A 26136-nucleotide genomic window follows, 5' to 3' on the forward strand; every position below is an offset into this window, starting at 1 on the left:
TTCTCTCTTTGCCCGGCTCCCCACCCCGCTCCTTGCCCAAGGTAGGGAAGCCCAGCAGGAGCAAGCACAACACGCTGCCCGGCGGGACCCTGCAGATCCGCTCCCTCGGCAAGGACGACCACGGCGAGTGGGAGTGCGTCGCCACCAACATCGTCGCGAGCATTACTGCCAGCACCCACCTGACTGTCGTAGGTACGGGCAGGGGGGAAAGGGGCCTGGGGAGAGCCCCCCAGGCAAGGCAGGAGATGGGGATGCTCCCCACAAAGAGAAGTGTGGTGACAGGACAAGAGGGAGTGGCTTTAAACTGAGAGACAGAAGGTTTAGATGGGATATTGAGAGGAAATTCCTCCCTTTGAGGGTGGTGAGTCCCTGGCACAGAAGCTGGGGCTGCCCCAATCTCTGGAAATGTTCATGGTCATGTTGGACAGGGCTTGGAGCAACTTGGTCAAGTGGACGGTGTCCCTGCCCATGTCAGGAGGGTTTGAGTAGATCTCCCTTCAAGTTCCTTCCAACCCAAACCACTCTACGATTCCAAGACAAATTTGTCCTTTAAATGTTATTTCCTGGTGGAGTTGCCTTTCTCTGTGCTGTTATTTTGGCCACCTGTCCTGCTGCCATTTCCAGCAGAAAAGGCCTTGGCCATTGGCTCGGTGCAAGAGGAATCCCCTCGGACCCTTGGGAGAAGCCCCCTTGCAGCCCTGGTGCTGCTCCCTCTGAGCTGTCCCCTGTCTCCGCAGGGACAAGCCCTCACGCCCCGACCAGCGTGCACGTTGTGGCCGCCATGACCTCAGCCAACGTCTCCTGGGAGCCCGGCTATGACGGTGGATACGAGCAGACTTTCTCAGTTTGGTACGGCCCTCTGTGAGTCATCCTGGCATGCTTTGCTCTCTGCTTCTTTTCCTTCCTAGCCGACCCGAGCTTCGAGCAGCCGGGGGGAGGAGGGTGGGGAGGGTGGCGTGCCTGGCTCTGTGCCTGTGGGCCTTACAGGGCTGAACTCCCTCGGGTTCCTCGGAGAGATGGGTGGTGGTGATGGTGGTGGGATCGTGTAGTTCCCGTATTTCCTCTCCCTTCTGTGCTGGCCACTGCCTCCGTCTGCCCCAGCAGGTTTTACTCTGCTTGTGGTACACGGGAGACGCTTTGCATTCATGTAGCTGTGCCTCTGGCATCTAATTTCAAGATAAACTGTTTATGAGGCTTAGCAGCCAGGGAGAGGATGGAAAATGCAACCTTTAGAGAGTGTGTCCTGGAAGAGCTGTGACTAAGCAGAAATGTTCTCTCCTTGCTCTGAGCCTCTCTCTCACTCCCAGGAGGTGGTCAAATCCCCGCTGAGATCATGGCCAGCACTGTGAGATCCTGGTACTGGGGCTGAGCCCCTGGGGCTTTGCTCCCACAGCTCCTGTGCTCACCCAAAGCTGGTGGGTGCATCCCACCCTCCTGCAGCAGGGCCAGGCTCAGCCCTGTGCCTTTCCCCTGGGACAGGGGAGGGAGAAATGAAGTGCAGCAAGGCTGGGGTCTACTTTGGGCTCTGCTTTTGTCATCTTCTTCTAAAGAATCATCCTTGGAAACGTGGAGGGGGTGATGCCTTCCCTTTCCAGGCTTGGCCTGGCATTCTAAGCCTTTCCTTGCCTTAATTTGCCCTGATGGAGGCTGCTGATAGAGAGGAGAGAGGGAGACGCTGCCTGTAATGATTTCTGCTCTGCTCCAGCCCGGGGCTGGGCTGTCTGTCTGGAGATGGAAAGAAGGAATGGATTGAACAGAGGGGGGAAAATGAGGGAGCAAGCTGAGCAGTGCAGACCTTGCTTTGATGAAAATGTCCTTGGGAAGGAGTGGTTAAACCTCTCTGCTCTGGAGACGTGGCTGCATCAGCAGCTGCTGCTGCTCTTGCTCTGCAGCCTGCTCTCGGATTCCTGCCTCCTCGTGGCTCTTCCAGACTCCACAGGGAGAGAGCAGCCAGCAGGGAAGGGTGTTTGCACCAAGCTTGCATTAAGGAATTCACAGGGAGCTGTGGGGGCTTTCAGCAGGCAGGCAGTGACCTGTCTTGCCCTGACCCTGGGATGTGATCCCTGGGGGATGTGCTGTTCCCTGGGACCAGGGATCTGGGACACAGCTGGCTCATGTAGTGCCACCCGGAGTGCCATCCTTGTGCTTTCCTCCCTGCTGTGGCTGTGGGATGCTCAAGCAAAACATGGCTCCATTTTCTCTGGATTCGTGTTCTCCTCCTGTGTCTGCTGTTGTTGAGGCTGGAAATGCAAACCCTCCTCCAGGGCCACCCCAGCATTCCAGCTACACCACATCCCCCTCAGCCAGGGGGTTCTCCCAGTTCAGTGCTGCATTTACCCTCTGCTTTCCCCACCCTCAGCCCCTCTCTCGTGTGTCCCTGCCCGCAGTAGTGCTGGGAAGGAGGGATGTGGGGGCAGAGGGATTAAACACTGCAGGGAAACCTGCACAAGGCTGCCCTGCTGCCCTCCTGCCTCTGCCACAGTGCTGGGGGATCCTGGGATCCAGCTGGAGCTGTGGTGATCCAGAGGCTTTCCCTGGGTTTGGTGGAGGCACACAGAACGTGCACGGCTCTCCACCGACCTGCTCGTTTCCATGGCTTGCTGCCTCTTCTCTGCCTCACCTTCTGCTCCCTGGACAGCAGCGTTATTTCTCTTCCCTCCATCTTTTCCTGCTGGATGGATTCACCTGGCTGTGTGCTGCTGGCTGCAGATGTGTCCCCTTACCTGTGCAGGACAGACCATCTGCACCAATCCTTCCCAAATCCTCCATGGACACCACCAAAACCTCAGACTCCCTAAAGCATCTTTCTAACACGAGCACCTATTCTTGCAGTATCACAGCAGTGCAGTGGTGCTGCTTTGGGACGTGGGATCCTGGTGGGATTAATGGCTTGTGGAGGTGGCTGCATGCTCCTGGGTGGCACTGGGATGGCTCTGGGAGCGTTTTGTACCCTGTATTTGTGGTTAGACCCCAGAAGAAAGGTTCTGTCCTGCACTCCCTGCCAGTGTCTCTGCTGCTCTGCCAAACCCTGAGCGGTGCCCCAGGCTGTGCTGGCAGCCCCCAACTTGTGCAAATGTAGTAGAGATGGGGATTTAGTTAAATGTCTCTCGTGGGATGACATGTACAGGGCTACAGCTGAGGGAGAACTTGGCTCTGGCTCAGGAGATGTCGAGGTATAAATGGGAACAAGGCCTGTCTCCTGCGTCAGCCGTTCCCTTTGCAGCACTCACCAAAATGCTCCAGCTCCCACTTTTGCCCGTGGGAATCTGGTGGAAATCACGTCAGAGCGGGGCTGCTGGCACTGCTGTTAATCCCTGACCCAGCTCAGGGCAGAGGGGAGAGCTGGTGGCAGTGCCCCTGAGAGCAGGTGGGACACGAGGGATGGTGTCCTGTACCAGCTCGTGGGTGGTGAGTGGCTGCCCCACGTCCATCCACATCACTGCTGCCAAACCAAACCATCGCTCGGGAAAGCTCCATTTCTGCATAAGAAGTTAATGCTGCCTTTTTGTCCTCCCTGTCAAAGACAGCTTCCCTGAGGATGCTCCCTTTTCTCTCGGCAGGATGAAGAGAGCCCAGTTTGGACCCCATGACTGGCTGTCTCTCCCTGTGCCAGCTGGTTCCAGTTGGCTACTGGTGGATACCTTGGAACCAGAGACTGCTTACCAGTTCAGTGTCTTGGCTCAAAACAAGTTGGGCACCAGCTCCTTCAGTGAGGTGGTCACTGTGAACACTCTAGGTGGGTCCTCTTTGGGAGCGAGGGGTGGGCTGGGGAGGGATCTGGGAGGTCTGTGGGGAGAAGGAGCCCTTTGCCTTGCTCCATGAGATGCTGCTGAAGATGAACACCATCAGCAATAGTTTCCAGCCATGTAGGGGTTAGTTTGTGGAGGGTCCTGGATGAAGCTTGCAGACTTTTCTGGAAGGATGAGGCTCTGGAAGGTTTGTCCTGAGAGACAGCATGGGAGAGCTGTACTGTGCCAGTTACCTTTCAGATCTTCCTTAAGTTCAGCTGAGATCAGGAGGTATTAATAGAGCACGAGATCACTTGTTACAGCTCAGAGCCTTTGGGCTCTCAGGTGGAAGTGGGAGGAGGCAGGAAGGCCTGGAGTCACGGCCTCATTTAGTCCAGTGCCTTTTGAAAATCCACTTTTCTATTTCTGTGATAAGAGACCAGGCTCCCAAAACGTGCCCTAAACTCCTGGAATGTGGGAACAGCCACAGTGATTCTGCTGCTGCTGGGGGCACTTATGGAAGACGATCTCCTGTGCTTGCCCTGCCCCATCTCAGAGGTGTCCCTGTCCCTTCTGCTCTGTCCCCAGCATTCCCTGTAACAACTCCAGAGCCTCTGGTGTTGGTTACCCCACCGAGGTGCCTAACAGCCAACCGGACACAGCAAGGCGTCCTCCTGTCGTGGCTCCCTCCCGCCAACCACAGCTTCCCCATCGACCGCTACATCATGGAATTCCGCGTGGCGGAGAAGTGGGAGATCCTGGATGATGGCATCCCGGGCTCCGAGAGCGAGTTCTTTGCCAAGGACTTGTCCCAGGTGAGCAGGGGCTGCCCACACCACACCCAGCTCAAGGATCTTTTCCAGCCTTCATGATATTGCACCATCTGCTGTGGCTCTGGGGAAGTTTTGGAGTGGCTCGATCCCTGGGCTCGATCAAAGAGCTGGGCAAGTGTTGGAAAAGATTAATAATTTAAATCTTAATAATTTTAGTTAATGGTGTTAAGTAATCATAATATACATATAAATTACAAATAATGTGTTACTCCTCAATTACTCTTAGCCAGCATTTGGTGAAGTTGTTATAAGCTGCTTTTGTAGGAGCACAGCTTGAGAAAATGACTGAAACTTAAAGTTTTGATACAGTCACTCTGATGTGCTTCAGTGAACAAAGCCTGGGAGAGAAGGATGTATTGTTGAGGTTGGAATGTAGGATTTATGGACCACAAGGACATTTTTCAGAAACTAGAAGCTAAAGAGACTAGCAAAGTCTCAGTATACATTAGAAAGTCCCTACACGAGGAAAAAGCTACTAAAAAGACTAAAAATATTCACTAATTAGCATAAGAAGCGAGAAATCAATAACCAATAGAGGATAGAATACTAATTAATGAAAGAGAATTGTGTAATTTAGAACCAATGAACAATAATTTTTGTTTGATGAAAACCTATAAATAGATGAAAAAATTTTCTATCTGTGTCTGGGTGGAGGCCAGGATTTTACTGTCTACACACTCCCTGGGCAAGGATAAAAGCCTGACTTGCTAACCTTAGAAAGGGTTAGAGGGTTTTATTTATGCTGGGGATGTTGGGAGGTCTGGGAGGACGAGGCTGGAGGCTGTGTGGAGGCCCTGACAGGTGTGTTTGGTGTTCCAGGACACCTGGTACGAGTTCCGTGTGCTGGCGGTCATGCAGGATCTCATCAGTGAACCCAGCAACGTCGCTGGCGTGTCCAGCACAGGTGAGGGCTGGCTCCTCTTCTCCCCCTGGCTTGGGGGGGCAGTGAGCTGGGCTGAGGGGGTGCAGGGCTGTGCTGGATGTTCTGAACACGGCGCTGACCCCAGGCAGGGAGCAGGTGAGGACAAATCCCCGGAGCACCGCAGAGCCCAGCCCGCCCCGGCGCTGCGGTGAGCCGGGAGAACAAAGCTCCGATGGGCACTGGCGCAGCCTGGGAACGGCAGTGGAAGGTGGGGAGAGGGAAACGCAGCACTGCAGTGCAGAGTCCACAGGGAAAAGGGCTTTGCAGCGGGATACTGCACCGTGCTGCGGTTCGGGCGTGTTCCCTGCGCTCAGAGGATGCTCCTCGACCGAGGGACAGGCGGAGGAGGCTGCGATGGCGCTGGGGAAGGCGAGGGCAGCAGGGAGGGATGGGGATGCGGCGAGCCCGCATTTCTGGCTCTCGTGGAAAAGCCTGTGCTGAGAAGCAGCGGTCTCTCTCTGCCCCCAAGTGGTGTCGGTGTGGTGAGGAGAGCTTGCTGCAGCCTCCCTGCTGGCTGCCCTTGCTCCTCACGCCAGTTTTTCTGATGGGGTTTGGCAGGTGCCCGGCCCCAGGCAGCTGCTCTCCCAGGCTGAAAGCCCAGGCTCCGTGGGGAAATGCGCTGATCCTGGGTATGGCACACGGCAGGAGCAGCGAGGTGTGCAGGCTGCACATCTGCACGTGCCCACAGCTGAGATCTGCTGGGGCTGCACACGTGCTCCTGTTTAGCAAAGGGGTATCGTAAGGGTTTGGAGCCCAGCTTTCATTGGAACGCTGAAATGAAGCACTGACAAAGAGGTTGAAATATCTTGTGCTGCTGCAGCAGGTTAAACAGCCAGGAGGTGACTGCAGGTTTGCTGCAGCTGTGTGTGTTTAGACATAAATATGTATTTGTTCGGTGTAGAGTCTTCTTCCCTGGGTGTCTACCAGCTAACACAGCAAGGTTTATCAGGTTGCTTTGGGCAATCTGGTCTAGTTGAAGATGTCTCTGCTTATTGCAGGGGAGTTGGACTAGACAGCCTTAAACAGCCCTTTCCAACCCAAACTACCTTATGATTCAGTGATCTGGTGTGAGATCACCAAATCCCTTGGTCCTGAAGCAGCGCTGATGCTCTCCCTGGGTGGGCTGGTTTGGAAGCAGGGTCTTTAAAGAGCTTGTCATTCCTGGACACGGTCACTGCCTCCACACTGTGGCAGCTCCCTGGGGAAGGCAGCAGGTGTAACACTGAATTGTGTTTTTTCCCCAGACGTTTTCCCTCAGCCTGACCTGACGGACGAGGGCCTAGCCCGCCCGGTGCTGGCTGGCATCGTTGCCACCATCTGCTTCCTGGCTGCTGCCATCCTCTTCAGCACACTCGCCGCCTGCTTCGTCAACAAGCAACGCAAACGCAAGCTCAAGCGCAAGAAAGGTGAGTCCATTCCCCGTGTGCTTCCTCCCTCCTTCCTGTCTCCTCCTCGTTTCTTCCCCCTGGTTGTGTTGTGGTCGTAACCTTCTTCCCTGTCTGTCTCTTCTTCGTCCGTGCGCGTCCTCAGGTGAAGCCCTGACTTCTTCCCTCGGCTGTGCCTGAAAGCGCCCGTGGTCGGGAGCGGGAGAGGCAGGGTGGGTGAAGAGGCGCCAGAGAAACTAGCCTGGGAATTCGAGGGAGCTCTCCCACGTGGTGATAACTCCTAGAACCGGGGGTTTAGGGCTGGGCTGTCCTCTGGGATGCACTCGGGGGGCACCGCTCACCTCCTCCAGGGCCCCCCGAAGCTGGGCTCTCCAGCTGCTCCCAGCCTGCTGGAGCGGGCAGTGCTGGGCTAGAGAAGACCCCAAAGGAGACCCTGCTGCTCTGCTTCCCGAAAGCTGGGACTGCAGCCTCCATGCAGGAGCGGCTGGTAGGGAAAAGGGCGGCTGGGGAGCTGGAGAGGGCAGGGAAGCGGCTCCGTCTCCTCCAGCCTGCGGGGCTGCGGCAGCAGGACGGGCAGGACCCTGTGACGGGAGCTGTTTGTTGTCAGCAACCATTAAAGCACTGGAGCAATGAAACCTTGGCCTCTTGTTGAGTGTCTTTTGTTGTCTTGATGTTGAGTCTGTCTTGTCTCTGTCGTGTTGCGCCTCCTCAGCGTTCTCTCTTCTTTCCCCTTTTTATTCTCTTCCAGACCCTCCTCTCTCGATAACCCACTGCAGGAAGAGTTTGGAGTCCCCGTAAGTATCTGTCTTAGCTGCAGCACCAGGCTGTGGGGTCTTCAAGATGCCTCCCTCCAACAGTCATTGCAAAGCTCAAATGGAAATATCTCATCCTTATTTGCTTGTTCATGATCAGTTGTGTTTGGGTGTTCCCTGAACTCTTGGGAGCACAGCAGTTCACAGGAGACAAATGGGCTTTGGAGCAGAAAGCAGCAGGGACAAATGCAGCAAACTGAGCTAAGAGATGACCCCGCTGGATCTGTGAACATTTTCCAAAGCTGGAGTTGGCTGATGGAACTCAATTCCACACCAGTTGGAAGGCGCTCCTTAGGACAAGGACTAGCCTGCTGCATACGGAGTCCTTCCTGCCAGCTCGGTGCAGTTTTTGAGTCATCCTCTGCTGGCTCTTTTTTCCCTGGGAAATTCATCTTTTCTCCTGAAGAGTGCCCTGAAGCCTCTTACCACATGTGCCCAAAGGTGGTGGATCATGGTGCTGCAGAAGCCACAGCTCCTTGCAGAGTCCATCAAAAGCATGTGTAGCTGCAAATCGGCAGGAGCATCTTCCCGCTGGGAGTGCAAGAGTCTGGGATCTTGTCACCTCATTCTTTGGCTCCTGGACTGTTGTAAAATGTCCTGGTGCCAGTAGATCTGAATCTTACTTGTTTTCAGTTCATCCACTGCACTGAAATTACCTGCACTGTCTCTGTTGGATCTGCTGTCTTTTGCCTCTCAATCCTGTTTGTCCAAGGCTTTCTGGATAGGGATGAGGGAACTACCCTGAGTCTCTCAGACTAAAGTCTGAGTGTTGAGAATGGGAGAAAGAGTTGGTCTGAAATGATCCATCAGCATCTCCAAGTGAGATGCTGAGTTCTGTGGGAGGGAATGTTTGCCTGATGTCCCTCTTGTCAGGGCCTTCCCTGGGCATGGATAGCTCAGGTGGACATAAGAAACCTCAGAAGGAGTTGGAAGCGAGCTCTGGATGTCTTTTTTCCCTGTGGGGCTGTGGAGCTTGTTGCAAGGTGTTGGTGGAGCTTGTTGCGAGGCGTTGGGGTGTTGGTGGAGCTTGCAAGGTGTTGGTGTGAGCTTTCTGCCCCGAGTGTTCCGAGCTGCCCTCCCAAGGATCAGGGATGTTGTGCACCGCTGCTGGCGAGAGTCTGCCATCCTGGTTAGCCCCTTCCAATTTCTCCCAGAGGTTCCTCTTTTGAGAGCCGGTAGCACTTTGTTTTCCGGATCCAGAGTTGTTCTTCTGGGCGAGAAGGCGTCCTTTCCGCCCCGGGTGACCGTCCCCTCTCTCGGTTTTTCTCCCCTGTGGTCCAGGTTGTCTTCCGGCAAGGTGAGTCCCGAGAGCATCCGCACGCTCCGTCCCCCCTCGGAGTCCTCTGATGACCAGGGCCCGCAGGCCAAGCGGATGCTGAGCCCCACCAAGGAGAAGGAGCTCTCCCTTTACAAGAAGACCAAACGAGCCATCAGCAGCAAGAAGTACAGCGTCTCCAAGGCGGAGGCCGAAGCCGAGGCCACCACTCCGATCGAGCTCATCAGCCGCGGGCCGGATGGACGCTTTGTCATGGACCCGGCGGAGATGGAGCCCTCCCTGAAGACACGGCGGATCGAGGGCTTCCCCTTCGTGGAGGAGACGGACATGTACCCCGAGTTCAGGCAGTCAGACGAGGAGAACGACGACCCTGTCGTCCCCACCTCCGTGACCGCCCTGAAAGCCCAGCTCACCCCTCTGTCCTCCAGCCAGGAGTCCTACCTTCAGCCACCAGCATACAGCCCCCGGTTCCACCGGGCGCTGGAGGGTCCTGGCGCCCTGCAGGCCACCGGCCAGGCCCGCCCGCCGGCCCCCCGGGCTTTCCACCACCAGTTTTACGGTTACCTCAGCAGCAGCAGCCCCGGGGAGGTGGACCCGCCGCCCTTCTACATGCCAGAAGTCAGCCCGCTGAGCTCGGTCATGTCCTCCCCACCACTGCCCCCCGAGGGGCCCTTCGGACACCCCACCATCCCCGAGGAGAATGGGGAGAATGCCTCCAACAGCACGCTGCCCCTGGCCCAGACCCCCACGGGGGGCCGGTCCCCCGAGCCCTGGGGCAGGGCCGAGTTCCCCTTCGGCAGTCTGGAGCTGGCCCCTGCGCCGTTCCCCCACCAGCTCCAGCCCTGCGAGGCGGCCGAGGGCTCCCAGCCCACGGGCTGCCTTCCTCGGGGGCCGCCCCCCTCCTCCCTCCAGGTGGTCCCCGCATCCTACTCGGGCATCCTGCCCCTGGAGGCACCAAAGAGCTGGACCGGCAAGTCACCGGGCAGGGGTCAATCCTCTGTGCCCACTACCACCAAGTGGCAGGACAAACCTATGCAACCCATGGGATGTCAAGGGCAGCTAAGACATACCAGCCAAGGTATGGGCATACCCGTGTTGCCTTACCACGAACCGTCCGAGCCCGTCGGCCCCAGCGGCACAAGCACATTCAGCCTGGACACCAGGTGGTACGAGCCCCAACCCCGACCTCGGCCCAGCCCTCGGCAGGTCAGGAGGGCTGAGCCCAGTTTACATCAGGTGGTGCTACAACCTTCAAGGCTTTCTCCTCTGACCCAAAGTCCCCTGAGCTCCCGCAACAGCTCCCCAGAGCTGACTGCCCGCGCCCGGCCCCGCCCGGGGCTCATCCAGCAGGCAGAGGTGTCGGAGATCACGCTGCAGCCGCCCGCGGCCGTCAGCTTCTCCCGCAAATCCACGCCGTCCTCCACGGGATCTCCGGCGCCGAGCAGCCGCGGGGACAGCCCCAGCTTCCGACCGACCACCGCCTTCACCCCCGTGGGCACCGGCTTCTCCAACTCCCAGGGCTCCTCCCTGCCCGTGGACACCATGGATGTTTTCGGAGACATCCCTTCTCCAAGGAGGGCTGGCGAGGAGATTCTCCAACCAGAGCCGACATCCACCACCACGGTAGCCGCCACAGGGTAAGTGCGTGAGCCCCCTGGTGATCCCCCTGGCCCCTTCCTGGCTTCCCCCACCCTGCCTTACCCACTCCCTCTGACTCCCTCCCTGCCATCACCATCCCAACTGGTAGGGTCTCTCTGGGCACGCTGCAGCATCCCTTTTGGAGACGGCGTCCCGCGGGCTTTGCTAGGCAGAGGCTGGTGCCACGGGCACGGGTTGCATGGCCGCCGCCCGAGAGCGCTGGGTCTTAGGCAGGCGACCTTCCCGGTCCCTTGGGAATCTGGGAGCGCCATGACTCGGGCTACGGGCCGTCTACCAGGTGTTCAAAGACCTGGCTCGCTTAGGTAAGTGTCCTGGTGTCACTGGAGGTTGTTTCCTCTTCTAGCTGCTGGCTCTTGGCTTTCTTCGAACGTTAGGGCCGCCGCCGCCGCGCCTCTGTCTTCCTCCTCTTCCTTCCCGCGGAGTCTAGAGAGCTTTAATGCATGACAGAAACAGCTATCACGGTCACCGCCCCACCTGCAAAAGGGATGCTGCAGCCCCAGGACGCGGGCAGGGAGAGATCAAGGACTTAGCCACACCAGCAGCATGTCAGGAGAGGAGGAAAAATAAAAATAAACTAAGCCCAGCGGAGATCGGGAGGCTGCCGGCACGCTCAGATCCTGCCCTAAAGAGGGATGTGGCTGCACTAGACAGTAGCGGCTGGTTTTCCAGGTACCAGGGTTGCTCCAGGCAAAAGCGTCTTTCTCTCTCTCTCTCTCTCTTTCTCTTTCTCTTTCTCTTTCTCTCTATTTCTCCTCTTTCCTTCCGTCTTTCACAGCACCTTAGACCCCGTAGCCGTGCTTTCGTCCCATCTTTCGTCTTGCTTCATTCTGGCTTCTTGTCTGGTGGGGTCGAGCCCCCTCCTCCGGCTTGTGGCAGAGAGGAGTCGGGGCCGGGGGTCCCAGCCCCGCGGAGCCAGCGCGGTCGGAGGTGTTCGGAGAAGAGGCTGTGTTTTGGGGAGGGGGGAGGCAGCGTTTCACCCCGCAGTGCCCTCCGCATTTCACTCCCGCCCTCTGGTACCTGGAAGCGTTATGGCCTTAGCAAATCCCTCCGGCACTGAACGGAAGGAAGGAGGGCTCAGGGGAGAGAGGATGGGGAGGGAGAGCAGCTGGACGAGCCTGAAACGACTTCTGTGTGCCTCTGGAAAACCCAGCTACGGAGCGATGCAGTCAGGGATGTAGTCGCAGGTCCATGTCTCTAGCAGGGCATTCCAAGGAGAGCCAGCTCCAGGACAGAGCCGTGTTAGAGCAGCACTGTTGTCCGTGCTTTTATGCAGTGTATCCATTCGCTTTGTTGATTATCGTTTTTGTTTCTTCTTTTCCTTTCTCTTCTGTTTCTTTCCCCCTTTCTTCTCCAGCCTCGTTTCGTTTGTGTTTCAGTTTGGTTTCTTTCCCTCCTTTTTCCTTTGGAGTTGTTGACGTGCTGATGTGTTGCGGAGCTCGGCTCCTTGCGGGTGTTGATAACTGCTTTGTTTTTGATTAATCTCAGCTATCTGGGCAGTGTTGTCGAGACAAGCTTCTCCTCAGCTCAATAGGTAAGGGTGATCCATGTCCGAAAGGATGGTGTGGGTGCTGTGGAGGGTGGCTGGGAGTGGGGCATGACAGGGGACACGGAAGGGGCTTTTCCAATACCATCTCTTCCTTTAAAGGGGAATAAGGAATGCGAAAACAGTAGGAAACACCTCTGGACGCAGAGTCTCTGTGGCTTTTGGGTTTCCCCTCCCAGCAGCACACGCTGCTCCCCTGCCTTCGGGGCTGGGGTTTGGGATGAGCCGAGCTGCCGTCTCCCTGGGCCACCCTTCCTTTCTTGGGGGATGGTGACACACTTTTGGCCCTGGCAGGGTGCACGAGGGCTGTGTGGTGTTAGGGAGGTTGTGTTGAGGTGGGATTGTCCCAGATGATCCAAACCAGGAGGAACCCACAGCCACCCCCTGCAGGCAGGAAAAACAGCCACCTCTGGAGCTGGCAGCTGCAGACAGTGTGCTCAGAGTGGGCTCCAAAAATCAGTCTCCAGCTGTAGTCCAGCACATGGAGAATTTTGTTTCCAGCAGTATCTGGATCTGTTTTGTTTTTCCCAAGTCTCCTCAATCACAGAAAATGGGAGAAGTCTTTCTCCCAAGATGGATTGGATGCTTGGCAGCAGCAGAACTATGGTCTCAGGCTGCCAGAAAGGTGTTTTTTTCCTTCCCATCACAAGTGTAGTCATGGGAAAATCCCTCCATCCCTGAAATTTTCCATGGAGAAATGTTTGACTTCTTCTGACCCAGCTGTAATTAAACAGCCCTAAACAGATCTTGCAAGACTCTTCCAATAAAATTCCTCCTGGGCTGCCTTCATGGGGCTGGTTTCCTAGATAGCCATGGGCATTTCTGGAACTGGGATGGACTAATCTGGAGATGGTTTTCAGACCTTAGAAGCAGAAGAATATCACTAACACTGCCAAATCCAGATGGGATAATAGTAATTTGTGACCCAGAGGATTGGCAGCACTGACCTGTTGGGCCATCAGCCAGGCTGGTTATGAAAGCAGAGATGGGATTGTAGATGGGCCTGCTTCTAAGAGCCTGCCCATAGCCAAACTTCCTTAGGACAGGTCTTACAAAAAAGGTTAAGCTTTGCTGGCTTGGTTGGGAAGAGCCCAAGTCCTGTCTGATTCTCTCCAACAGCATGAGGAACTGTGCTGGGATGGGAAAGAGCCTCATGAGAGAGAGGTGGGATGCCTAGAGAAGTCAGGGAGGTGTTTCCAGGAGAGAGGAATCCCTTCAGCTGACCTGGAGGGCTGTCCTGGGGTGGAGAGAGCAGGATTGGTGAGGAGGGGGTGTTGGATATGTGTGCTCCATGGAGGAGCCATCCTCTTGGCATGACAAAACCCATCCTGTTTGAGCCTCCAAATCTCTTGAGCACTTGGCTGCCTTTTCCTTCTGGTTTTCCTTGCTAATCCCAAAGCAGGGCATCCCCTGAGCTGGCACCAAGCCTTGGTGAGATCTGGGCTGTGCCAGGCTTTTTGGGGAATGGGGAAGCCCTCAGAGAGGATGTGGCTGTTTGTTCTTGCTCTGTGGCACTTTCCTGCTTTGGCAGCTTTAGGGACATGAGCAGACGTGGCTTTAGCACAGCAGAGGTGAGTCCAGGCTCGTGTCTGAGTTTGGTGTGGCTCTTGCCCAGATCCTGGCTGGCTCCAGTGCTGGCTGCCGTGGGCTGATGGATTTTGAGGAGCAGGGTCACGCTGCCCAGCAGGATGGGGGCAGCCGTGTGTCCTACTCCAGGATGCTGCTGGGAGCTGCAGTCACAGGAACGACTCCAGAGTCATTATCCCCAAAAAGGGAAAACCAGAAGAGTAAATCTCACTTCAATACGTGAGGAATCCCATAGAGAGCCCAGCCAAGTAATTTCTTGATGATTTGGGGTCGTAAAATTGTCAGTGTGTGCGGAGCACAGGGGTTTTATACCAGAGCAGCCAGATTTGTCTATTGCAGCATTAAAAGCTGAGAGGAGAAGGAGAGGGAGCACGTGAGCTCCGTGCTGCAGCATGATGGCTTTTGCTAGGTGAAGCTCAGGTAGTTTTTATGGATGGGCAGGGATAAATGATGCTGTTACTGATCCAGCATGAGGAGTTCTCCCATCTTCTTCTCTTAGGATGCAGTGCGCATCTCGGAACAGGGTAAAGGGGGCTGTCATCTCCCTGCTGAGGGAAACCCAAAAACCACAGACGAGGCACCAAGCTCCCCTGCCCCTCGGCATGGCAGCCTGTCCTGGGTGGCCTCCCCAGGCCCCCCTTGCCAGGGCAGCACTGCCAGTGCTGGGAGCTGGGGGGCTTGGCCGTGGCGTAGCGTTGAGTGATGAAGGGACGTCGGCGCCAGGCGTGCGGGAGGAGCAGCAGCCCTCGCTCCCCGCTTGAAAGAAAACAGGTTCCCCTTTAAAGACTGTCCATGTGCTGATCCTCTGCATGTGTTCCATGCCTCCTTCCGCTTGGAGAAGTTGTGAGTCCGCTTGTCTGAGTGCGTTTTTCTTTTCTTTCTTAATTATTATTATTATTATTATTATTATTATTATTATTATTTTATTTTTATTTTCAATTTCTTTAATTTCCTTATATATTTTCTCACTCCTGTTTTTCATTTATCTTCCTCTCTCCCCTCCCCTTCCCCATGACTGTATCCCCCTCTTCCTGTCCAGCCCAGCCCCGTTTCCCTTGCCTTCTCTCCTCTCCGTCAGCATGGTGGTGAAGTCCGTTGTGTAGATGAGTTGTGGTGTCTGCAGACCTGTAGAAGGGGACCCCTTCTCTGGTGTGCTCCCTGCTGGGACCAGCCCCTTCCTCCCTCCCTCCTGGCGGTGCCTTGGCAGCAGCAGCAGCCCTGGCCTGGGGCTGTCACCGCCGTGTTTCTCTGGCACCTCTTGTGCTGAAGGATCCCAAGCGTTCCGGGATGGAGGCAGCAGCCAGCTGAGTGGGAGCAGAGTGGGAATTCTGACTTGCAGGAGCCTCGTGTAGGAAAATTGAGCTCTTCATGTGAGGAGGATGAAGGGTTGAAGGACACAGTGGGCTCCTTTCAAGTGGATACTCTGTCCAAGTGGATGCTCTAACATGCCCAAACTATTCCTGGATGTCAATGTCTTGGCTCAAGGAGAGCAGGAGACAGGGAGGGTGTGTTGAGACCTCCATGAGGTTAAATATATATAAATATGTGTATAGTATCCTTGAATCTCCTGGACCCTTCCTTTATATGGGTTCCCCTTCTGAGTGGAAAGAGGTCAGCGATGATTTCGGGGGTCTTCTCCCTTTGCTTTGTACGTGGAAGAACATTTGAAGAAGAGCAGCTGAGATATGTGTTGGGCTGGATACTTCTCCTCTACTTCCCTTTCCTGTCCTGGGACTCTTGAAGGTCCTTCAGTACCTTTGTGGCCTCTCCAGTACCTCTCAGTCCATGCAGTCCACACACTTGCTCATGCAGAAGGGTTTTCCTTTGAAAACTCGAGGAAAACTGGTTCTCCAGGTGTTGGTGGTACATTGCAGAAGGTTGGGGCCAGGAGTTCACGTGGGCTTCCCAAAGCTCCTTTGCTTGGCTCTATGCTGAAGTTTCCAGAAGAAGTTTGCTTGCCTCCTGCACATCTCATCTGTTGGTATTCAAGATCTCCCTCGTGCGTGGGCAGCTGCCCAACATGTGAACTCCGGGGGCAGGAAGAGCCTTTTGGCTGAGCTTAAAATGAAAATTAATTTGGAAGAATCAGCGGCCTTTGAAGAGATAAAGGGTGGGTAGAGCAGATAAAATTTGGCTGCTGAGTAGCATCGTTTTGTCCTCTGTATCTCTTCCTTGCCAGAGGTCAGACAGTATTTATGGTGACACATGGGTTCAGTGCACTCACTGTTTATGTTTGTGTGTATAAATACGAGTTCAATTACGGAGAACTAGTGGAAATGAGCTTCAGGCAATTTCCTCATAATCCCTCATGTAAATCTGTCTAATTTTGTCAGCATGCCACAACAGCTTCTTCTTAGAAAGAAAAAAAAAGAGTGGAAAGAGCAAGAGACTTTTACAGGCTGAGCTTTAATAACAGTGGCAAAGCTGTCTGGGTGGTGGGAAGAGGTGGTAGGAGGCAGGTGCTGGGGGGCAGGATGGTGGCAGGATCACCAAGCTCAGTGGTGTCCAGGGCTTGGCACACGTGAGCTCCGTGGGCGATGGAGCTGGAGCAGCTGAAGTCACCAGTCGCCAAGTACCTGCAGGAATGTAACTCGTGTGCTCCCCACAGCGTGGTGGCTACAAGTGGGAAGAGCCACTGGCCATTTGGGCAGGAATCGCTGCAGGGATTGCCACGCTGTGTGTGACCTGTGGGTCACTGTGGTCCTGCCTTCAGCCAGCATTGAGTGGATGGCTGTGTTGGTTCAGCTCAGAGGGTAGATGCTGCTGGCAGCAGCTCTCACAAGACACTGGTTGGACTCAGGAAGGTGTTTGAGCTCTGCAAATGTAAACGTTGTCTTCCTGACGAGGAAAAGCTTGGATCCAGCCAGCGGGACTCCTGGCATGTCTAATGAGCTGCTTCATCTTCGGCTGATGTGATGCTCTGCTGGGAGCTGGAACAGAGGCTCTCTGGGAGCTGGAACAGAGGCTTTCCAGGAGCTCTCTGCACCTTGACGTCTCTGTTGCGTTGGAAAACATGAAAAGGAGATTTTCTGTGCCCAGTGTTTGGGTTTCTTTTGCGTCTGCTGCGCCTCAGCTGCTTCTTCACCTCACTCTGCACTTCCCTGGGTGCTCTCCACTGCTGCCAGCAGAACTGAGAAGCTTCTCAATCACACTCATCTTCAAAAAAAACCAAAAACCCTTCTGCTCCCCAAGGGGAAAAATCTCCAGGGAGCTCCTTGCCTGTGTGCTCCAGCTGAAATTTCAATGCTCTGGAGACTTTTGGGATGTCGGATGGGAAGTGCTGCTGTTGCACTGTGCTCTGCAGTGGTGGCACACGTGGGGACCTGTGGTGGAAAACCTGCAGGGTGTCTTCAGTGCCAGCCAGGCTCTGCCTGGACCCCAGGGGAGATGAGGAGCTCCAAACTCTCCGTGGGTGGGTGTACTCTGGTTCCACAGCCCGGGAGTGTGGGGTCTGTGCTCCAGCCCATGTCCTCACCCCTTCTCTGCTGCTCCCGCCAGCAGCCACGGTGTTTTTGCAATCCTGGATGGGGCACACCTTGCTGCCAGACAGGGGGACATCACCCTCAATGGTTCTGTGCCCAAGCAGGTGTCTGAAGGCACTGATGTTGCCTCTTGCAGCCAGCTGAGCCTGCTGCCCTCCTGCTGCCCGTGGCTTGTGGGGTTGGCTGAGCCCTGCCCCGGCCTCAGATGGATGCAGGAGCTGCCATCAGCACTGTCCTCTGTGTGGCTCCTGTGACAAGGTTTGGTTGCTGACCTCTGGTGACCAAGTTGTGAGAGCAGAAGAGAGTCATTTCCTCCTCGGAAGGGTGCTGGCAAGCTGGTTTGAATTTCCTTTCCTCATTGGAGCCTGGCTTAAAGTGTTGGCTTTATCACAGTGAAAGGTGCTTTGTGGAACCTTCCCTGTCTTCTCTGCACACCTTGTCTGCAAGTGGCTTGGATTTATCCCAGATGGCCTCAGACTTCTGTGGCATTAGGAGCTGGTGACTCTTGGAGGGTCGTGGAAGTGAAATAGAGAGGGGGAAGGAGATGGGAAAGCAGCAAGAAGGGGGGAATGCTGTGATGTGTTATCAATAAGAGCTGGACTCCCTGCTCTCCTAAGGAAAAGGTTTTCCTCTAATGCTCTGCTCTCTACAGCAGTCATGCTTTCCAGGCCTTGGATGGGAAACACAGGTACAGTGAAGGAAATAAGACAAAAAATCTCTTTGCAAAGGGGAGGATACTGCACCTTGAGCTGGTTCCTGTAGAAGAGTTCCTCAGGGGTTACAGCTGATAACCTATCCCTTGCACCTGCTGGCTCTCCTGCAGGAAGCACCCCTTTGCAAACGCCCTCCTTGTCCTCGCAATAAAACCTCGTCAGTGTTTCCATTTCCAGCTCCCAGCCTCTCGCTGTTCCAGGAGCAGGTGCTCCTGTGCTGTCGCATTTCTGTTGTCGCTTCTCACAGGGACCTGGGAACGAGGTACCTCTCCCGGCTCTGTCGGTGTGTGCCCTTGGTGTCCCTGTCTGTCGTGTGGCCCCTGGTTTTCCTGGCTGTGGGAGCAGGGCCAGCAGGATCCTGCCTCCCTGCTGTTTGTGGCGCCGGTGTTGTCCGCCCTGGGTGGCTCGTGGTGCCCGTCTCGATGCTGCCGTGCCGCTTCTGCCTATCTCTTTCTCTTCTCTCTCCATCCCAAGGGGTTTCCTACCACTTCCCAGAAATGCCTTATCGGACATAGGATCTGCCCCGTCCTGTTTTGTTTAGCAGTGTTGGCATGGCAGGCAGGTGAGCTGGGGGTGCCCACGTTGGACGTGGCCGGTGGCACCGGCCGGGTCGCGGTGCCGCTCGCAAACCTGGAGGAGACGTAGGGGGACGCCTCACTTCCTCCATCCCACGCTCTGGCACGCCTGGCTGGCCCTGCTCCCTCGGCCCCGGGTTCCTCACCTCTTCCTTTTCCACGGCAGAGCCGGCTGGGATCGGCCGATCCCCCACCGGGGACGTCCAGAGGCCCGAGCGTGGCTGGGAGCCGCTGATGGCGCGTGTCTGCTTTTCCTTCCTAGAAAACGTCCATCTCCGCCCGGGGACGCTGCTGCACCTGAGAGGCTCGAAGCTCTGAAATACCAGCGGATAAAGAAGCCCAAAAAGTCATCCAAGGGCTCTTCGAAATCCAGAAAACAACCCAGTGAGTGCGAGGACCCTGCAGTCCCCAACAGCATTCCCTGTGTCTTGCTGTGAGCAGAGCTCGGGCAGATCCCTGCTCCAGCGCTGGGGTCTCCAAGTCCATTCCTGGATGCTGCCCTTGTGCCCTGCCTCCCAAAGGGATGTCTCCCTGGCCTGCTTGCCTGTAGGTTGTCCCTCCTTTAATCCTCCAAACCGAGTCCTTTCCATGCATCTCCCATATTTAGTAATTTGTTTGGATTTTGAGTGTTAATTTCATTTTCCCTGGTGCCCAGCGTTCTCCCTTCTTGCCACGCTGCGGGTTCAGGGCCAGGCTTGCTGTCACCTCCCTTTTTCAGCAAGCAAAGCGTTCTGCTCTGCCTGCTGCTGGCTCCGGTCCCATCTGCCTTCTCTCCCCCCTTCCCAGACGGCTCTGCCTCCCAGGTTCAGCACCCTCCCAGCTCTCAGGTACTGTCGCCTGACGAAGCTGTCTGCCTCCGCAAGAAGAAGAGACACCCTCGTCAGGACCCCTTCGCCCGGCTCTCAGCGCTGAAGGACGACCTCTGCCACCGGCAGCTCCCTGAAGACCAGACAGCCATTCTCAACAGCGTAGACCACGATGACACCAGCGGACACGCCACCCTGCTCTAGCCTAGCGCCGGTCCCAGGAGGTGGAATAGGAGCTGGTGGAGGGAGCTGGTGTCGCACCACGGGGGGATGGAGGTGGTGGGAAAGAGGGGGGGACACCCCTACACTGTCACCTCTCTGAGGGGTTCAGTGGGGACAACCTGGGGGATGCTTTGGGGAGGATGCTTTGGGCTGGGTGTTCCTCAAATCCACTTCTCCCCCACCCCAAACTGTTTATGTGGGGCGGGAAGGGGGGTGTTGCACCTTGGTTTTGGAAAAGATCTCTAGGCTTCAAGGGCATGGGTGGAGCTTTTGACATCTGCGTCCGCAGCACGTGTTTAGGGGGAGAGTGTGGGATTGAGCAGCTGGCCCTCAATCGCCGGAAGAAATTGAATGACACAGGGTGTAATTAAGTGACAAGAACCTAACAACCCAGGCGGGAACTGGTAATCCCATGAATCTGATTATGATAAAAACATGACCAAATAATCCCAGGAAAGCTGTAATTGTGAAAATCTCCCTGCCTCCCCCTTCCCAGCCTCCTTTGACGTGAAGGTAACAGCAGCAAAACCATCCATGACATCTTTCCTTACCTATCTCTGAAAGGGGAAAGCCAGAAAGACCCCGAGCCTTGGAATCAATGTGAGATGTGAGAAATCACCATTTGTCTGTGTGCAAACACACTCGAGCCTCGGTGACGCGCGCTCGGCGCCGTGCGAGCACGCGGGTACGGGGCTGACGTGATCTGAGGGTGTTTCCCCCTCCAGGTGTGGCGTGGGCCAGCTTTGATGAGGGTGGGTTTGATTAATTCTGTGTATCTCAGGCGAATGTCCCTCAGTGCCGAATGGTGATGTCATTTCTTACTGTGTGATGTTTGATCTCTGCCGGTGACCGCGGAGTGGGGAGACGCAGGCGTGCGAACGAGCGGGGTTTGGCTGTGTGTCCCCAAAGCCTCCGTCGGCAGGTGCTGAGCCCCGGGGAGAGCATCTGGAAGTGCCCAGCTCTGCGGATGGACGTGGATGGCTCCGTGCAAAGCTAAGCCTAGTGTTTTGCGCCAGCTTGAAATGTGTTGCCGCTGGTTTCACCGTTTTTCCCTTTTTCCTCCTGCTCCAGCCCGGATGTGTCGGCTGTGACACCCGCCGGGGTTGTTTCCCTCCCTTTGCCCCCTGTTCCCCTCGGTAATGCTGTTCTAACTCTTCACCAGAATGTATTTCCTCTTCAGAATAGGGTAGGTTTGGTGGCTGGTGGTTTTCTGGATTGCATAGGCCTTTTTTTTCGGTTTGTTTTTAGCAGGCAAGGTGTAACCCGAGGACAGCTGGGCTCACTTTCCTGCTCTGCCTCCACTCTCTGACTGCGTGGCCTTGGGCAAGTCACTTGACCTCTCTGTGCCTCAGTTCTCCCATCTGTAAAATGGGGATAAGTCATATTTAAGCACTTTGGACAAGCACTTGGTGGCCTACAGACTGCAAGTGCTATGTAAATGCTTAGTGCTAATACCAAGCAATCCCTACCTTTAAAATATTTAGAGTTGGTTCTTTTTCTTTTTTTTTTTTTTTGTTTTTTAGATTGAAGTGGTAAAATCAACCACTGCATCCAGGTTTGCACAGTTCTTCCTCTGCGGTAAAGTGCTAAACCCTCCAGCCTGCCTGGGAATAAAACACAGAGTGTTTCATGTAGATATTCTTGCTTTGAGTGGATTCAGGCTGTAGAAAAAGTGTCAGGAGAGCTGGAGAGCCCGCAGGCATGTTTTTAGCCCCAGGCTCTCTATTTGCATATGAAACTTTTGTTTATTCCCAGGTAGAATTGCCAAGAGATTCTCTGCAATCTCGCCTTTAATTCTGCTTTGCCTTGGTTTTTTGCTCTTGCTGCTGGTTGAAGCTCCAAGGGCTGAGATGTTTGGAGAAAGACGAGAGCTCTGAGTTGTGATCTGGCTCTCCGACCACGCCACGCTTTTAGGTCGGAGCCTGTTGATTGCTCTGCCTCCACTTACCTGGTTTTAGAGGTTGTGCTTCCTCTCCCAGCAGGATGCTCGGGAACCTGTGACCACCAAAAGCAGAGCACCGTGTCTTTTCCAATCTCCATGCCCTAAGTAAGGTTTGAACCACTGGACAATGAATCCTCTAAATCGATAACCAGATATTTCTGAGCTTTAACAACTTTGTGTAGGTGGTCTCAAACCGTCAGCAGGTTTATCTCGGGAAGGAGGGAGGGTCTGGCAGAAATGCCCCTCTCTTTCCAGCCTGCACCAGGGCTTTTTATTGACGTGACGAGTGACCTGATGTAAGAACCTCAACTCTCAGAGTGAGAACTCAACCTTGCTAACAGTATGACTGTGGATTTCTTTTCTTTGGGTGTGTTTTTAGGGGTTTTCCCTAGAACCTGCTCGGATCTGAATTGATTTAATGCCATTCTCCCGCTCTGCAGCGGGGAAAACTCTGCCTGGCTTGGCCAACTTCAGCTCACCAGTGACTCCAGCTGGGCTGCTCCTGACAGACAAGTGACCCTCGGGGCCGGGGGAGGCCTGGGGGCTCTGTGCTACCTGTGCCACGGCCAACTTGCTCTTCCTTTTGCTCTCATTGCCTCAGCCTCTCCAACAGAGGGTTGCTTTTCCATCTGAGTGCTTTCCAAACGATTTACGACACCCGTTCGGATGGGCCAGGCACTGTCTTCAGGCTCTTGAGGTTGCTACCTCAGGACTGTGCCCCATCCCATCTAAAGGAGCTCTAGAGGACTTGGAGCGCAGGGCAGGTTGACGGAGCATGCCGGCTTGCTGGGTCAGTCTTTTGAGAGTTGTTTTCCTTTTGCAGGTGTTTTGAGCCACTGGGCTTTTCATGGTCTTCGACCTTTAGAGGCTGGAGCTACAGCCCTCTCTCTTTCAGCCGTGTACCTGCCACGCTGCTGGAGTGGGAAATCCCGCCCGGGCGCCTCGTGGAAGCAACTCCTCCCTAAAACCATCCTTAACTCCTTTCCCTGCTAGACCGAGTTACCTTCTGATAGACTCGGGCCGTGCTTTGGCTGACTGGCTCGCCTCTTGCTTTGGCAACCTCCTCGCTTCTCCCAGCCCTTTGGTTCCCATGCCCTCCAGGGTTGCTCCTCTCTCCTTCTGTGGACCTGGAAACATCGAAGCCGTGTCAGACGATGCCAAACACTTCCCCCATTTCACCCCCGTTTGAACTCCGTGTCGCTTTGGTGGTTTGCAAACACAGCTGCTGTTGCTGCTGCTGCTGCTTCTTCATTTTTTTTTTTTTTATTTTTTTTATTTTTTTCCTTTCACGCTGCAAAATATATGATTTTTATCTTCCTGGGCCAAACTCTCTTATTTTCTAAGCTGGTCTGAGGTAGATGGCTCTTTCTGTATCCGTAACCGTATGATTCCTCCTTGCACGTTACGAACGCGATGTTCCAATAGGTCCCTTGGCAAATCCTGGCCCACGGTGAAAAAATGCCTCTGAATCACTGGGGTTTGTCCCTGGGCTCTGCTGAGGTGTCAGTGCAGGGGTGCCAGCCCGGTTTTGGGGGGTCCTTGCCGGTGCTTCCCCCTGCAAGGTGGCCACGGTGGGAATGCTCCAGCACTGGTTTCATGCCGCCGTGGGGTTGCAGGATTGGGGCACCCTGAGCTGGGGGAGGCAGCATGGAGAGGTGGGTACAGGATGCCACTGAGATCCTGTGGAAAAGGGGTGGTCCTGGGGTGCTGTCCCCTGCAGCCTGTCCAACAATGAGTCCTGGAGCAGGCAGGGGAAAAGGGCAGGGGAAGTGCTTTGCCTGCTTTTCCAGCAGGACTTGCTGAGCTCTCGTCCTCGTGTTTCTAAGGTGACTTTGCCGTGCAGCCCCAGCAGCGTTTTGGTTCTGCGGTGTTGACGTGAAGGAAAATGCAAGTTAGTGAAAGGGGGGAGAGGGAACTCAGGGCTCATTTGTGGGGCCCTATTTCTGTGCCTGCCACAACAGCACCCACAGGCACAGGGAACGATGACTTTGTGGGGTGGGGGAGCTGGAAGGTCCCAGGGTCTCTTCCCAGTCTGAACCTCGGCGTGGTTTGCAGTCTGCCCCCTGAGCTGAGAGGTCTCCATGAGCCCCAGGGTGTCTGTGTGAGCAGGGGATGCTTTTCCTGGGAGGATTCTCATTCCTGCTGCCCTGTGACTTGGAGGCTGCTTTTGGGCACTGGTGGGCTCCAGGCTGTTCATCTGGTGTTTGTCATCTTGTCAGCTGGCTCAGTGCCACCCGTTTGGAGGAAGGCTGGAGGTGATGCTGTTTGGATATATAAATGTAAAGGGAATGTAAAGGGAATAACAACTTGCTGTACCTGCCTCTGGGAGTGTTGAGGACACTGGATTTGGGCTCAGCAGCCCAGGCACGGTCCTGGCAGGGCTTAGTCATGTCTGGTGGCATCTGAACATGACACACATTCCAGATTCATTGCTGCTCCTACCTTGCTGTCTGTATTAGGACAAAATCCGCCTGGCATTTTGGTTTCTCTTCCTGCTTCAGGCAGTGACGTAGGTTTGGGAGTTCTTGGAGTTTTGGATTGGTTTCAGCTGTAGCTCTTGTCTGGAGGTATTTTTCCATAAGGCTGGACCTTCAGGGATTTCCACATGTCCCACATGGGCTTGCTGCAGCCCCAGACTGAAGTCAGGGAGTTTTTGGAAGGAAATCTTCTCAAGGAACCGGAGTAAAACCCACTGTACATATGAGATATAAATAGATAGAGAAGCGTAGGACAAAGGTAGATAGGTTTGCAGAATTCAGTAGATTTGCATGTTGGGGTATGTGTGTCTCTAGGGGAGAGTTTAGAGCTGTGCTGGAGCTGGGGATCAGGATGGGCAAGGCAGGGAAGGGGCTGGGAGCAGCTGCAGCCTGAGGGGAATTTGGGGATGGAGAGGCACCAGCGTGACCTGCTCTGCGGCCCTGCTGCACACAACAGATTGCTCTGTTTCATTTTTTCATCCCCAGTTTTTAGCTTTGCTTTGTTCACTGTCTGTGGCTCACCCCTGGGCCGTGACAAGGAGGAGCAGGAAGGACAGGCCCTGTGCTCTGCGTGTCCGGGGCACGTGGGGCACGACACGGGACACGACAAGGGAGGAGGATGTCACGTTGCCTCATCTCTGGTGCCACTGCTTAAAGAAAAAGCTGCACCATGCGAAAACCCTTCCCTCAAGTCCCTCTAGATGCTGCTCTCTGGTTACTCATGTGAAAGCATTTTGCTTTGTGTCTGTTCTTCCCAGAAAAGCGTGAGTCAGAAGGGATGAGAGAGGGATACAGCTAAATTTGTCCCCTGAGCTGAGGAATGCAGCACCGACTGTGCCAGCCGGCCACAGCAGTGCCTCCTGGGAGGGACAAGATGTTCCTGACAGTGTCTTTTTATTTTAAACCTCATTAGCAGGACTTTGAGGATCTGAGGCAGAGAGGGGATTTGGTCACAGTGATGCCAGAGCTGGTACTGACCCCAGGCATGGGGGCAGCCGGGTTTGGGCTGGATTCCCACTGCTCTCCCTGGGTAGCCCTTACAGAAAGCAGGATATTTACTCCTATTTCCCCCTTTCAGCTCAATTTGTTGGGTTTTTTTTTTATTTCTGAGTATCTTGACTCCTCTCTGCCCATGTTTGTGGGAGGGAGAGGTGGGAAGTGCAGTTGTTCCTATTCGAGCTCTGTCAGGGAACGCCTGATCCAGGAACTGAGGGCTGGGAAGCAGCGACCAGATTTGGCAACACTGGTGCCAGCAAAAGAAGAAACTTAATATTTCACTTAATTCCCATCAGCTGGCACATCCCCAAGCAGGGAGGACCAGTGTGGTTGTGGGAAGGGACTGCAGATGGGTGACTGGGATGAGAGGGAGCCGTGTTTGCCCGTTTTCCCCATTTTTAGGTGTTTTGGCACAGCTGGCTGAGCTCTTCTCCTTGGCATTGTGTGGCAGCAGGAGGAGCATCCCCAATCCTGGGGCTCTGGCTGACTTTTGATACGTGCATGGATGGAGGAAGGACCTGGGGAGGGGGTGGGCAGAGAAAGGGGGGGCAGAGGGGCTGGTCCAGGCTCGGGGGTGTTGGATGAGGCAAGCATGCTCTGTACAGGTACATAAGGATTTTTATACTGGTTGCAGTGGGGTGGGAAATGCAGGATGGAGGGGCTGGCATCCCCCATGGAGGACAGTTTGCCCAGATTTTGGATTTACCATCAAAATGACACTTTCTCTCCCAGGAGGGCTTTTATTCTTGTTCTCCTGAGGTTGCGGGGCTGCAAAAGAGGGTGCCCATCTTCCCGGGTCTGAAAGCTCCTCGGATTTCCACCCACTCCCCCCCAGCACTTAGATTAAAATAAAACACAAAAAAAAAAAAGACTTGAGAAATGAGCCCCAGTATCTCTATCTAAAGAAATGATATTGGTGTAGCAAAACCACATTGTATATAAAATTAAACAAATATATATTTACTCTCTATTTTAGAAGGGGGGGAGAATAAATATTTAAAATAATTCATTAGTAATAGGTGTCAGAAACTTCTGTGCAGCATGGAAAAAAGCTGTCAGAGGTGGGGAGAGTCTCAACAGCAGGAGCAGAGCAAGAATTTTTACATTATATTGCGCTTCAGCTTCTCTGCTTCTCCATCCACCTATAAATAGACAAAAATATATATACAAATATATAT

General features: G+C 54.7%; 1 protein-coding gene across 7 annotated transcripts in view; it reads left to right on the forward strand.

Moving 5' to 3' along the window:
- The window catches only part of IGSF9B (immunoglobulin superfamily member 9B), a 45627-nt gene extending 19795 nt beyond the window's left edge, over positions 1–25832 (forward strand). For 2 of the 7 annotated variants that reach the window (XM_015649865.2, XM_015649861.2), the window contains 10 exons: positions 42–192; positions 738–861; positions 3561–3736; positions 4317–4543; positions 5381–5465; positions 6728–6889; positions 7617–7662; positions 8962–10593; positions 18778–18899; positions 19302–25832. In XM_015649865.2, coding sequence (XP_015505351.1) covers positions 42–192; positions 738–861; positions 3561–3736; positions 4317–4543; positions 5381–5465; positions 6728–6889; positions 7617–7662; positions 8962–10593; positions 18778–18899; positions 19302–19525 — 2949 coding nt within the window. In that variant the 3' untranslated portion in view covers positions 19526–25832. Of the gene's footprint in view, positions 1–41; positions 193–737; positions 862–3560; positions 3737–4316; positions 4544–5380; positions 5466–6727; positions 6890–7616; positions 7663–8961; positions 10594–10958; positions 11285–12100; positions 12147–18777; positions 18900–19301 lie in introns of those variants that run through there. The other 5 variants (XM_015649864.2, XM_015649866.2, XR_004500226.1 and 2 more) reach the window with 4 other exon arrangements.
- The last annotated feature ends 304 nt before the right edge of the window (positions 25833–26136 follow it).

This window comes from Parus major, chromosome 24, assembly GCF_001522545.3.
Source record: "Parus major isolate Abel chromosome 24, Parus_major1.1, whole genome shotgun sequence".
Lineage (NCBI taxonomy): Eukaryota > Metazoa > Chordata > Aves > Passeriformes > Paridae > Parus > Parus major.